We start from the raw sequence: 15,168 nt of genomic DNA, 5'->3' as shown, positions 1-15,168 counted from the left end.
AGCCATGGCATGCTATGTTGCCAGAAGCAGACATCAGAAGATGGGTACACTGTGGTCATAAAGGGATGAAAATTGTCAGCAACAACACTCAGGTGGGCCGTGGCGATGCTCAGTTGATATATATAATACATTAACCTTTAGAAATCCAAAGTGTGCCAAGAAAATATCCACACACCATTACACCACCATTGAACCATTGATACAATTCAGATGGATCTATAGTTTTATGTGTTTTAGACCTGCCTCTGACTCCACCATCTGAATGTAGCAGCAGAAACTGAGCCTCAACAGACCACGCAACATTTGTACAATCCTTTGTTGTCCAATTTTGGTGAGACCCAGTCTTTTGCTGCTGTAGCACATCTGCTTCAAGTTTCTACATGCTGTGCATTCAGACTGAAGTCTTCTTTGTACCTTGAGTTAATCTGTTCAAAACAATCGGACCATGCTCTTCTGAAATCAATAAGGCATTTTCACCCAGAGACCTGCTGCTCACTGGACGTTTTCTCTTTTTCAAACCATTGTCTGCTAACACTAGAGATTGTTGTGTGGGAAACTCCCAGTAGATCAGCAGTTTCTGAAATACCTGGAGCGGCCTGTTTGCCACCAACCAGCACGCCACGTTCTAAGTCACTTAAATTACCTTTCTTCCCCCCATTCTCAGAACTTCAGCAGGTTCTGTCTGTCTTGACCATCCATGCATTGAGTTGCTCCCATGTACACCTGCACAGGTGTACCTAATAAAGTGACCGGTGCCTCTAAAGCTATAACTAGCATTATAGCTAGAATCGCCATTAAAGAAGCTGTAGAGGTCTTTATTTGCAAGTATATTCTCACCCGTCTTTACATTCGGTCATTTCATGTTGCCTGAGTGGATTATATACGGATGCGGATTATCCACTTACTGTAAAAAGACTCCCATTAAATTATCCACTTAGAGACCATCTAAGACAAGACACGGTAAGAAAAGATCTCATAGCCTGAAACAAACTGAAAAGATTTTATTCAAATGTAAATTGCGTGTCTCTTAAGCAGCGTTTGAAAACTCCTCTTAATGCATCACATTATCATGTATTCATGCCGCCCAGGACTCGCTGTCAGCCCACTGAAATGAACAGCACTGAGAACATGCACGTACACACAGCTGTTTAAGTCACTGAGCTCTTGAGCTCGTATTACACTTTTTTGTTTTTTCTCACAAACGATCTTCGTGCCATAAAGCGGCGCAGTGAACTTTGTCAAAATGCAGCCCTTTGAAGCTGAACGTAACATTTAGCCACCGCCAGTCTTTCTGACAGCTCTTGTTTGTTTGTGTAATTTAATCGATGTAATATATGCATTTCAAATATGCATGTGCAGCCTCTAAAATGTAAAAGTATATTCTTGTCTCATCTGTGCCATCTCCTCCCTTCCTCTCGTCGTGCAGGCTGCCCTACGCAGGTTACTTTGGAGGTGTTTCGGGTCTCAGTAAAAAACAGTTTCTGAAGATCAACGGCTTCCCGAACGAGTACTGGGGCTGGGGAGGAGAAGACGACGACATTTACAACAGGTATGTGTGGACGGCTGAGCTCTGCCTGCGATTTTCTCGCTGTTAAAATGTGTGGTTATCCTCGATAATGGAACTTTTCTGCAAAGGAAGGCAATTTATAAAACCCAAACTACATTAAATTATTTTTATTCATGAGTAGAGGACAGAGTCTACTGTCAGGTTTACACTCAAACTGCACCGCACATTCACGTCTTTTATGTGTTGAATATGTATTATTTATGCCACTCCTGGAGACGGTAGTGGCACAGTCAAGTATCGCGAATGCAAGTGACGTTGAAGCTCTTCATGGAAGAGGTGATTTTATTATAATTATTCAGGAGAGGGAGTCTGATTAGCAAATAAATTAACCTTTTGAAGCACTTCAGTCAGCTTTTAATGACTAGCTGAAGTTCACTAATGACATTTCTGTGGATGTTGGCTGAAATCAAATCTGGGAGAAGAATATTCGTTTGACAGCTCGACAGAAAGATGACTTAAGACGGGACTATTAGCTGAATTTATCGTCTGCTCGGGAGGTTGTTTGCACTGAACTTTGTTTGATTACCCGGTGAAGTGATGATCAGACTATTAACAAATGACAGCTACAGCAATGAACCCTCATCTGTCTGTGGTTGGTAAAGAATCATAACAGCTAAACGCAATGCATAATGATATACCATAGAAATAATGAAGCTAACTAAACACAGGACTTCTATCTCTCCCTGACATCTTCTCTCGTAGCACAGATTAGCTCCATCAGTCACACAAACAAACCCAAAATGTCAGTTTCATGTTTCTTAACAGCTGAAATGAACATATGAGATGGCAGATTAACTCCAAAAGAATATATTGCAGTCCCATAAACAGATGCATTCGCATTCAGAGAGTATAATTATAAACACACAGGGTTGTATACTCACAGCAGGACGCTCCTCCACAGACACGATGCCACCTTCATCTCTATTGCATCTCCTCCTCTTCTTCTTCTTTTGTTTTTCCTCTCTGTCTTTCTCTGTGTCCCGCTGTCACGCTCACAATGCGAAGCTTATCTGTGTCCTCTTGGAGTAATAGCATTATAAGAAAACTGAAAATAGAGCAGTTGAGAATAGTGGTTTGTGAGGATGGACTGTGTCAGCCAACACAGTATTAGAAGATTACAGCTGTTTGTCAGCATCTGGCTGGATGTGATAAAAGAGATCAATGTGTGCTTCACTGAACGGTTGTGTGTATAGGTCTATAATTATGCACCAAAAGTTAAAGTACTGACTTTAACGGAAGACAGCTCAACTTTACAATTGGATGCTGCAGATTTTTCTGGAAATAATTTCTGCACTCCAGCTGAGCTATTTTGGCTGCTATGAAATGTGAAGTGAAGTGCTGTGCATATATCATTAAACTGCCAGTTAGGAAAAGAAAACTTTCAGACACTGAATTCTGCACTTCAAATTTAACTCAGTTCACACTTGCTCTTACACTAAAATACTTAAGTTGCCAGCTCCACAGCAACATTTTCCACCAAACCAGAATAAAAAATGCAAAATAATAATATTTGCTTTACTTAAGGCATGCCAAATACAAGGAATCCTCATATTAAGTTGCTTACTTGTTAGTGAAATACAGTGTTTGTACACAAAGAATACTGGCTGATATATCAGTCTGAATTTATTACTGACAAAGAAATCTATATCAGAGATGGCATCTGCACTTGCCCGAAGATACCAGTGTTGGCTTGGCTCTACTTTACAGCCTGTAGCCTCTTTTAGGATATTACTTTAACTTCTTAGACCAAACATGTTGTGTACCATATGGATGCACTCATCCAGATAAAACTGTAGACAGCTGCTGCCAATTCGGCAGAGTCAGGTCTGTAATAAGTTCAGAAAGCTGAAGTAGATGTGGTGAATAATGTAGAACTTATAGCAGTTAAAGCCCCACTTATTTTTCTTGGGAGCTTATGGAGACCAAAGAGGGTGTTAAAGGAGTATTTCACCCAAAAATTCAATTTAGATTTTGTTTCTCTGACCCGTAATGCTATTTGCTATAATGTGAGTTGCTCCGTTTTGGAGATATTCACTCTATAAATGTCTGCATTGTCACAAATATAATGGCATTAAATGCCTATCAGCTCAAAAAGTCAAAGAAAAAGAGCAAAGACGATGCATGCAGACACAAAATGAGCAGCAGTGTCTTTCCATAAATCCTGACCAGATTGCTCTACATAATCTAAACTTGTGAGCAGTTTCTTATGACATGTATGACAGGATGATGACAGTAAGTTGTTTCTGAGCAAGACAGAGAATTTTAAATTAAATCATAACAAGATGCGAGTGAATTGCAGACTTTCAGCTTTAATTCAAGGAGTTTTACAAAAAAGTGTAATCAACTGTGCAGGAATTGCAGACATTTTCACACACAGTCCCCTATTTTAAAGGGGATTTAGCAGTTGACTGATAAACTGGTAGGTTTAGGTGGGTTTATTTCATGTTAAAGAGGTGCAAGTGTCATTGTCAAAGTCCGCAGATTGTTTGCAGCAAGGCGATGGAGCATCTCAAGGGTCCATGGACTTTAGGTAGTCATCGACTACAAATGAGTTTCATCCAAGTATTAAAATAAATCCCGAAATTTAAAATTGTGTTAGTTTGTCCAATAACTTTTTAGCCTCTTGATATAATCCCCTCCTCACTTAACCGGCAGTATTAGCTATGTGTATACTTCTTTTTGTTGGGAGAATAGAGTGAATAAACTATGAAACACACCAAGGTTTTTGTAGTTGAATTACTGGGTCATGATTTCTGGAACGAGGCATAGCTGCTGAGTTTTCCTAATGTATTTGTGGGGCACTTTGACCAGCAGAAGGCAAATGCCATCAGGTTCCATTATACTAAAGAGAAGACATCTCTATAGCCACTATCTACAAAACTTGGCAAGTCACACCAGGAGCAGTCTACAGTAGATCGATAAAGAGCACTACAGACCAGATGAAAAATATGGTAATTTGATTATGGGGTGAAATGTCTCTTTATAGGGGCACAAAATATCGACTGTATATTCATCAGATGACCAGAAACACAATCCCAAATTAGACTTTTTGTCTTTTTGCCAGTTCAGTGACAAAATGGAGTTTGTGCATCTTTACATCACACTGCAACATCAGAACAGCGAGTGAGTTGAATGAAGTGATACTGACTGGCTAAGTGTTTAATGTTTAATGCCTTTAGAAATAATATAAACTTGAGGCAGGATTTTATCCTTTAGATCAGATAGTCCCACTGAGATTTGACTGAGAAGGCTCTATAAGTATTACTCTGGATGTATTTTACATTTTATCTGTGTTTCCACAGTGTGTTGTAGTTTACTTTTCAGCTGCGGAGGAAACTCCAACAGTGCTGTCCAATAAAAATACAGTAGCTGGAGGGGTCGATTCATAGTGTTGTGCTAAAAAAATTATAGAAAAAGAGTTCTCACTGACCTTTTTCTGTATTTATTCTGTATTTTTATTCATTCCAAAATGCTGCTGTCAGGGACGACATGTTTTGTTTTGGTTTTTTTGCTGGAGTTTTAAATTTTTGTATTATATTTGGATTCACTGTGTTTATGTAGCAGATAGTTCCTGGTTGATTTCTTTATGATTATTTTCTCAGTTTGGTCTTTAGTCTTTTTTTGCTACCTTTTGCAATCTAGTTTCTGTTTGTGGTTTGAGTTTTAATTAGAATTATTAGACTCTAACCTTTACCTTATTGCTTCCTGTTTTATTTTGGTAGCTGTTATCTTCTGTGTCTTGTTTCTATTTACTTCCCTTGTCTTGTGATCCTTGATTAGTGTCAGCTGTGTTTGGTTCCCCACACGTTTCTACTTTAAAGTTTACTTTTGTTCTTTGCTGTTATTCTGTCTAGTCAACTTGTACGTTTCCTGCTTGTTCCTGTTGTGTGTTCCCCGTATTCCTTACTCCTTGTTTAGTTTTTTGTTAAGACATTTAATCAGCCTTAATAAATAGCTCACTTGTTTTCTTCATCTGGTTCCTCACACCTTTACTCTGTAAATCATGAGAGGTACTGTAAAAAGCCTCAAACTCAGTAATTATAAATTATAATAATACTTGATAATAAAATAATATTTGAAATTATGCTCATATTTGGTATAATAGTATATAATAAATACTTGAAGAAACTTATGCAGAAAAAAGCAAATACAGCTGAGCCTGAAGGCTGGGTAGTGCTTCATTTGAAGGCTCACATCTCCTCCCACCATCCACCTTCACTTTTCAGGGCTGGCTTGTTTTAGAGCGTTTCACAGAGTAGGCTGAAGGCCCTGAAAAATCCCTGAAAACACATTTGGACAAGCTATTGAAAGACTATGGAGTGGGGATATTGCTGCGTGTGAACATAGCTGAGGCTTTTTTTAAACCAAGTAACAAGTTTCTTCTTCAGCTTTTATTATGAAAGATCTTGTTTTTTAGCAAGACCTTAGTTGTCCTTGTCAGTCCAGCTAGTTGATCCACACTAAAATATATCATATTAACAGATGGAAATGTATGTTTCCTGCTGGCATTGGTGATCCCCTGACCTTTCCTCTGGTTCCACCATGAGGTTGACATTTGTGGATTCGTGTGAATTGGCTCAAACACTGTTCAATCGATTGTCTTGACATTTGATTCACACATTTGGAGTACCCACAAGATGAATTGTAATAACTTGGGTTACTTCCTTATTTCATTTTGTGAAATCATAAGATCAAAAGTTTCATTTGTATTGTACTTTACAAAGGTTTTGGCATTACCATAAAGTTTATGTATAAATATTAAGCACTGGCTGCTAAACATCAGCATGTCAGGATGGTAATGATATCATTCAGCTCGAAACACAGCTGCATCTTAACCTCAGAAATGTGGCTCTGCTCTCACTTTCACAGCAGTTGCCATTTGCACAAACTTTAACAGCATCTTGCTGCTGCATTCAGAGTACAAAGCAAGGGCACAATGCAGGAGCATCTCCACTTTCACGCACTGGCAACAAGTGCTACAGATCATACATAAACCATAAAATAAAACCCCGCCATTCATAGAAGAGTGCAGAAATGTCAGCAGTGATTATGGATAGTGTCTAGCTCAGTGTCAACTATTTGCATTTATTAAGTATGATCACATTGAATCTTCCTCAGGCTGAGATTTGGGAGGTTTATCAATGATGACAATGTGGCTTTATGAGCACTGAGCAGCACCCACCCTTTTGCACATGCACCACCCAAAGGTCAAGTGTGCGGTGGTGTGTTAGCCTGTCAGATGAATGCACGGCCTGGGCATGTCTTATCAGCTGTCGGGATAGAAGGAAAGTCAGGCATGGCTTGTTAAAAGAGGAGGCAAAGGTACAGCAAAGACATTTCTTTACCTTTACATTGTTTTTCAGTTTCAGAATAAAAGTGCACACAAAATGGAATAAGGTGGTAATTAGTAGTAGTAGTAGTGAAAACACAGACCTGCATGGTTCAGTTCTGAGACCTGAGCAAACAGTTTAAACCAGAAGCCTGTAGTACGAAGCAGGATTTCATCTTATCCAGGTAACTTCAGGGTTAACAGTACTATTGTTTATTTCATGGTATAACGCCATAGTAACTTGTGCTATGAACCAAAGCTGTTCTGGATTAGGTTAGCTTCCAGATTAGATCAACAGGTATGAAATCCCTGCCTACTGACCAATCGATTCTGGCAGATAGTACAGGGGCTCTGAAGTTTCAAAAATAAATATAGATATTTAAAAGGCAACTTTATTCCTTGTTTTTTTCTTTTATGTTGGCAGCAAAAGATTTTACAACAGTTTTATTGTTCTATCAACATTAATATATTATCCTTAAACAGGATATCTACACTGCACCTGCTGACCTTTTAACAAATTTCCACATAGATTAAACATTTAATTCTGTTTTGTGTTTAATCTTTAGTTTCCAACTGTTAAAATTCATCAAGGTTGCAACTGAAGGAATAATAAATAAAGCTGGCGTTTAAACATTAATGTAATCAAATACTTGATTATAATCCATCAGATTCTCCGGTGTCTTAGTGATAGCGCTTTGATATTGATAAGTCTGTCATCTCACAAAGTCGGCATTTGTGTTTTCTTTTCTGGCTTTAAATACGCTAAACTTGATTAATATAGAAGATCTTTTCCAGTCTTATTGACTAAAGCACACACTTTTGATAGTATATTACTCTACAGTGGTTTTCTTCTCGAGCACACTCACGCCACTGATTTGATCTGCAGAAGCTGTGTTGCTTTCAATGTGTTTAATCTCTTCATATTTTCCCCATAGTGTAGTTCTATCTTTCTTTGTAAAATCAGCCGCTCTTCTGCTGATACATCCATCCATCCATTCTGTCCTGCTTAACTTTATCAGGGTCGCCGAGGGGGGGGCTGCAGCCTATCCCAGCTGCCATAGGGTGAGAGGCAGGGACAGATTCCCAGCCTGACACAGGCCTGACACAGAGAGACAGACAACCATTCCCGTTTACATTCACACAATCAGAATCATCTTTATTTTAACAAGTTTGTGCACACAAACAAGGGATTTCACTCTGGTTCATTTTGCTTTCTCAATACAAAAAATAGAGTTTTTTAAACAGACAATTTTAAATAGGCATATATATACACAAGCAGAGCATAAATACAGAGACGTTAAAACGAACTACAACTGGACATGAGCGATAGATATTTAATAGGCTGAACCTGGTGTTGCCTGGCTGAACCTTAGATGTTCATGTTGACCACTCCTTCCTTACCTGTGTAAATGGTACGGTCCATGCAGGTGCATGGGCTTGAGTAGCGGAGGAGAGAGGAGGTGGTATTTTATCTAGTTTTATTTTTACTAGTTCCTTTGTATTTGGTCAGATTCCCTAGTGAATTAATTTTGTCTTTCATTAAGACTTAAGATAAATAAATTCCACTTTTTTGGAACATATTTCTGCCTCAGTAGCTGCTTCTTTGACATCTTCTGCTTCTAGACAGTAACAACTGCCCCTTGTTTGAGGGGGAGGGGGGGGGCGTCTCAGCACAACAACAAGTATCTGAAGCTGAAAGGCTTCTAAGAATGCGAGCTGTAGATGCAGCGGGGAAGGATGGATCTCCAGCTGAGTGAACTAAAAGGCTGGCCAGTTAAGTCTCTCAGGATTCAGTAAAACAACTGGAGGAGTAGGATAAAGGGATGAAGAGATAAAAGAACAGGAGTACACATCAGAGTGTGCAGTGTCCATGAAATCTGCCTCTGGTTCGTTAAAAGGAAACAAAGTTCATGGGTATGAAACGTGTGAGCAGTCGATGTGTCCACCAATCTCCATGTGCTCTTTCTTTGAAAGCTGCTCTGGAAAGAGGAGCATCAGCTAAATGACTAAATCACCCCTTTATACTATCTGCTCTCTGCTCCAGCACCTTTGCCTCACTGTATTCTCTTCCTCCTCTCTAACCCTCCGGCTCTTCACATCTATTTTTTTCCTGTCTGCCTCTCTTCTTTCCCTCAAAGTAATTTTCCTCTCTTTATCCTGGTTTTGATGCCACGGGCTGTGGCCACTGCCTGAAACGGGTCCTGCTTGCTTAATGCCAGCCCGGGGGAACTAGCTGTCCCTGCTGCTCAGTGTGGCCTGAGCCTGTGGCAGAAAGGGCACATGCCACTTGCACAACTGTCAGCACCACTTCCTCCTTGGTGGCTATTGCTGAGAAAGAAGAAGAGAGAGGGAGTGTTTTCTTTCCTCACTATTCTCTCACCCTCTCTGAACATCCAGCATTAGCCTTAGGCAAAGACTGTTCCTATCCCAAGGGCTTGAGTGCAAGACCAGCCTTCACCACACGTGCAGACGCTCACTCTTTCCACGCACCCTCCTTCCCTTGCCCTTTCCCCTTCCTCTCTGTAAACCTCCCAGCGGTGGCTTTCATCAGAGCCTGAGCCAGCATCATATGCACATGCAGCACAAGGACTGTGCATGTTTCTGTGAAGTCTTGACAATGGTGTAAGAATCGGGATATTTTTGGCTCAACACTTTGAGCAGCCTTTGGTAAGTTCAGTCACACGTCTAGGTTAAGAAGCTGTTTTCACCCTTGGGTCAGGTCAGCAGCAAACATCAAGTCTTTTATACCTTTTTTCCAGTTGCCCTGATTTATTCTTAGATCATTGTTTGACTTTGTTTCGTTAAACACACACGAGACGTACTGATACAAGTATATGTCAGTAAACTGATACCTAAAGATACAACAGATATTTGTACAAATACTTAGGATGTTGTTTTTTAGAGCCTGATTGACTTATCGGCCAATATATCAGTATGGATTTATAAAGGAAGATAGGTAAAAATAGAGACGGGAGAAACATCCTTCAGCTCGTGCTTGTTGATGCTCCAAAGCCTGTCCACCAGAGGGCACTCTGCAATTTCCCTGTTAGCAATATGTGTTGAGTTGGGCAGAGTATCAGTGAGTAAATAAATGACTAGACTAAATGTTATTTATCAGAATAATATCAGTATCAGTTTTAAAGTTGCTGTGTCGGCTGAGCTCTATTCTTTTGTATTTGGTAATATGAAATGGTCTTATTTTAAATGTGTGGTGGTAATAAAAAGACAATGTGACAGGAGAGTTTGGCGAGGGCCGGTACAATAATGAAGTGAGTAAGGGGATAGTTTCAGTTGTTCATGAGGCAAATCTTGTCTTACTAATGACCAAGAGATTTAAGAACATTTCCCCACACTTCATTCAGCAGCTTAAGTGTGCAGTAGCAAAAGAGACTATCAAGCACATGGATGGATGGATGGATCTTGTAAGAGCACGTCGACTTCACCTCAATCACCTTCACAATTTGTGAAAAAGATTTCTTTTCCCCCACCATTCGTGAAACAGCGACACAACTCTACAAATGCTTTCAAGGACTGTCTGTCCAATAGTGCGTTATTATCCCCATTTTCTATATTATGTAATGCCTTCCCTCCTCTACTTCTCCAGCTTTTGACTTAGCTCCAGGTATGTGTTGTGAAAAATATGAAGAGTGCATTTTTGCTTAGCGAACAAAGAGTTTATCAACTTAGGGGTGACTGCAATAAGAGGAAAATGTCCAAGGTCCTTTAGGGAATTATGATAAATATCTTTTAATGCATGGCTGACAGCCATTTTTAAATTTTCCTCTGGTTTGGTAATTCAGTTATATATGCTCCGTGGACAAATTAAAGCATCCACAAGGCTTGGCAGGGAGAACAAAGAAGCCCCCTGGGAAAAGAGAGAGTAAGCAGGCACATTTTTCTTATCATACGATACTTTCAATGTGACAGTCGCAGGAACAGAAGTCAACGCGACACGGTAGAGAGCACCTGCTTGATTCTAGAGTTGAATCAATGTAGGGTGAAAGCAAGGTGACGAAAAGAAGCAGCAGCAAACAGAAAGAGCTACATGAGTGTGGGGGCACTGATGAGTATAAACCAGGTCAGCTGGCTGATGTACATCCAGCAGCAGCAGATATTGTAATCTGTCTGAACTAATGTCCTGTGTGATTTTCTGGTGTATTAACTGGAAAAAAATTGTTATGGAACAATGAAAAAAAACTTGCCCTATCTATGGTTGGTTTTTGCCATCAGACATGTCATTTAAAGGCTGTTGGAGCATGAGGATGGTGCTTCTTACAGCCTCAGCATTGTTCTGAAATCACATTGCAAAGACTTAGAGTCAGCAGATCTGTGCCTCTTTGGAGTCTCAATCCCCCAAACCACTGACAAAGTACAAATCCTAGGAGGTATTACTGATGCAAATCTGTATTTTTATCCAACCATCAGCAGCGAAACAGCTACCAAGTCTTCTCAGAAATATTTTAAATATCAAATATTTTTGCTAACAGGAAACTATATTGCCCTTTTTTTATTTATATATCTATATATATCTATCTGTCTCTCTGTCTATCTGTGTCTATCTGTCTTTTGACTGGATCATAATGCAGTCTGCAGCAAATTGATGGAAGTTCCGAATATTCCAAAGAGCTTCTAAGAGATTATATTAGTGTAATTCTAAAAACATCTCTCTTGGCTACCTGTTGATTACAAAACTGGTTTAAAAAGTTTGCTTCTGATCTTTAAAATACTTAAATATGTTGACCTGTGATATACTCACAGCATGCTTCCAGTTTACCAACACAGCAGAGTCATTTTACAGTGCCATTTTGCACACACTATGATTGCACTACAAGCCCCATCTCAGGTCTTTGTGCATCTAGTCAATTCCCCATTAGCTTCCACTACATTGGCTACTTGCCCATCTCCCCAAGATAAAGCTAACATCTTCCTACAACAGTCTGGTAATGATAACAAATTCGGGAGGACATAGTTTATCTAGTACACATCCTCACGTGCGTCTTTAAAAATGCACTTTTTGAGTTATCTCTACGAACCACGCTGTTATGAAACTACCATAACTAAAAAAATTTTAAAAAGCAGAAGGCCATTCGTCAGTTTTCCCTCTCGCAGCACACAGATGTGCTAGTTCTGAAAGAAAAATCTTCCTCTATTATCACCCACTCTCTGCTGCACATCGTCCAACCTGCACCACAGCCACCCACTCCTCCTCTTCCTCTCCCAGCTCATTTCTGCACGCAGAAGGGAACTGAGGCAGGACATCAGACTCAGCTCCCGTTTCTACTTCACTCCATTGCACTAGTACAATTAACTCCACTTGTGGGAATAAGAGAGGAGAGCTGGAGACATTTCTGATTAATCCAATCAAACAGGTCTATGGTACATGGGTTTGTGCATCTCCTCCGTCAAGAGTGCTGCAGAGCAATGAAACTTTTCAAGACAGATCTCTCTAGTGGACAGATATCTTTGTTAAGAAGGAAAAAGTGTTGGATAAGACATAAAATTAGAGCTTTTTGGGTGGTGGCTCTAGTAGTTAGGAAGACTTTGCTGGTTAATGGTTTCACAGCAGGAGTCCAACTGTAACTCAGCTTATATGGAGCATTTTATTCCACTTATAATTGGTGTAATTGTGTGATTTTTTTTTTCTTCATCACGACTGATTCAGAATAAAAGCTGTTGAGGTGAATGCTTTCAGTGTGAACACTGAGGCTGAGATGAGTAAGATCATATAGTGACCCTGGATTGCTTGCTTGCTGCAAAGTTTCTAATCAATCCCTTCTGAGTATATTGAGGAGGAGTTGCCAGACGACTATGAAGGTCCAGTTTGAAGGATGGTTTTACCACTTCCTTGTGTGACAATGTTCATGGTCTCTTGCAAAATGACATAAAATCAGCGTAGAAATGTCATATTATTTTTATTTTATAAGGTTTTAAAAATGTCCATCTTGGTCTGTTCTTTTTGAAATCTTTTTTTTTTCTTTTCTTTTGTTTTTGTTTTTTTTTTTTGCCTTTTTTCTGGGCTATGCATTCAAGCTAGCCTGGCCTGGCTCTAGCAGTGGGCACCAGTTTCCTGCTTCTGAGTGAGAAGAAGTTGAGCTGGGTCCATTGGCAGGGTCCATGGACTTGTACTGCGGTGCCTTCCAAGCCTAGGATCTGTAGCTTTAGCAGAAATTAATATTAACATGACTGGGCCACTATTTTCTGGTTTAAACTTTCCAGTTTGTTTAAGCCTGCTCCCACTGCAGTCTCCGTTCTGTTTTAGTCTCACAAGTGTGTGACCTGATGTGGTTTTCTGCTGTTGCAACCCATCTGCCTCGAGGCTGCATCCCGAGATATTTTTCTGCTCGGTTATAAAATTTAAGTTACTGTGTACTGCCTTTCTGTCATCTCCATCCATGCTGGCCATTTTCCTCTGACTTTCCTCTAATCAAAAAGGCGTTTCTGTCCCCTGAACTGCCGATCCCTGATGTTTTCTTTTTTCTGAATGAACCCTAGACTGCCATAGTCCACAGTGGTTCAAAAACACCCATACCAGTTCATGTAGGCCTGACAATTAAACCCAGTTTTGGTTTTGATATGAAACTGACTTTTCTAATATTTTATCTATTGCTGTGCTGCCACATGATCGGCCGACTGGGTAATTTCATGAGTAACCATCTATTACTAAGAACAGTTGTTGTTAACTTGAAAGGAATCAAAAACTGAACCTAATTTGTGAGTTTATGAGAACTGTACCCTTCCAATCACATTAACTATGATTCCAATCATAACAGGACTTGATAAAGACTTGAAATAATAGTAAAATGGATTTTCTAATTTATGTCAATCAAATGTTCCATTTCTTTTTATATTCCTAATTACGTTTTCAGTGACTGTCAGGTATTGAATAACTGACTCAGTTATGATGAATATGATGAATGTTAGTGGACTGTTATGGAAGAGAGTGCAAAACAGGGCAGGACCTTTTTTGTTAAGCTCAATATTTTGTAGTTTTATGAATAATTATGAAGTTATTCATCCATTAACTTATTTTCCAAACCTGTATCCATCTAGGGTCACAGGAGGGTTGGAACTGGTCCCAGATTATTTTGAGCCGTGGGGTACACTGTGGAACAGGTCCATTACAGGGCTAGCACAGAGAGAGGGAAAAACATGCACACTCGTATTTATATCTGCATCAAATTTCCCGTCACCTTGCATACATCCTGTTTCCATGTGAGAGGAAAATGGAGGAAACTGTACAGGTGACGGTGCTAGCCACAAAATCAGAAACTGTTTATATAATCTCATCATAGCACAATGAATCTTATAAAAGCACTGTGGCCTTCTTCTGTATTTTTTTATCTTTTTAATCTGGCTGCTTTCGGTCTTTGCACTTGAGTCTCCAAAAAAAAGTGCTGTAAGTTCCCTCCGAGTGGAGAATTCTTCAGCAGCCACCCACCTGCTGTGTTTCAGTGGAGGTGGCTGTTGAATGTGTTGTCTCTGGATTATATACATCACACAGAGCACGCTAAAGCTTTCCTCCCTGCAGCTCCGCTGTATCCTCACTGTCCTGTTCTTTCTTGCATAATAGTCACACTACGCTGTCACACTGTGTTACTGCCTCCTGCCTGTCAGAGCCGTGGAAAATATTCACTGTACTCATGTGTCACTTGAGTGTGTGTTGGTGTGTGCGCTCTAGATGATTTCTTTTCCTTTGGTCAAGCAAGGATGCAACTGCAAAAATAAAGAAATGCTAGTTCATTAGTTAGCATGCAAATCATTAATCCACATATGCATTCATAAGCATGCAAGGTCACAGCGGCAGAGGAGGGGTTTTTTGACATTTTTAGCTCTGTGTTGCGTCACACTGTACCAACCCTGAACTTCATTTATCTAACAGTGTGTGCCGGCGTTAAGCTGATGAATGTGGGTATGTGTGGAGTTATAACAGCTGCTTTTGCTTTCTTTCTATGTGTGCCTTTGTGCCTTCCTTTTCTGAACGAGTGTCTTTGACCAGCATTAATCATCATGCAAAGTTTCATATTGACAAAATGAGGAGCTAGAGAGCTGGCCCACCCTCAGGGAGTGTTTCATGATGAAAAGAAGATTTTGAAAGCAGGCAGGGAAGGTAACAAGCAGTGATACAATGATGTAGCAGAGGATTTCTGAGCAGCCCTGATGCTGTTTTACACAAGCACGCTCGATCTTCTTATGTTTGAGAAGCCAGCAAACAAAGCTTAGCAGTGCTTCTGATCAGCTCAACACACGCGCACACACACACACACACACACAC

At 40.0% G+C, this 15,168-nt stretch overlaps 1 protein-coding gene across 1 annotated transcript in view; it reads left to right on the top strand.

Moving 5' to 3' along the window:
* b4galt2 (UDP-Gal:betaGlcNAc beta 1,4- galactosyltransferase, polypeptide 2) overlaps positions 1 to 15,168 on the top strand; it is a 197,965-nt gene that overhangs the window by 160,286 nt on the left and 22,511 nt on the right. Inside the window, exon 6 of the mRNA XM_005742547.1 lies at positions 1,427 to 1,549. Within this exon, the coding sequence (XP_005742604.1) occupies positions 1,427 to 1,549 (123 nt within the window). The remainder of the gene's footprint in view (positions 1 to 1,426; positions 1,550 to 15,168) is intronic.

This window comes from Pundamilia nyererei, unplaced genomic scaffold (genome assembly GCF_000239375.1).
Source record: "Pundamilia nyererei isolate P.nyererei 1_Seehausen unplaced genomic scaffold, PunNye1.0 scaffold00121, whole genome shotgun sequence".
NCBI lineage: Eukaryota > Metazoa > Chordata > Actinopteri > Cichliformes > Cichlidae > Pundamilia > Pundamilia nyererei.
This window is presented reverse-complemented; position numbering and strand designations above follow the sequence as displayed.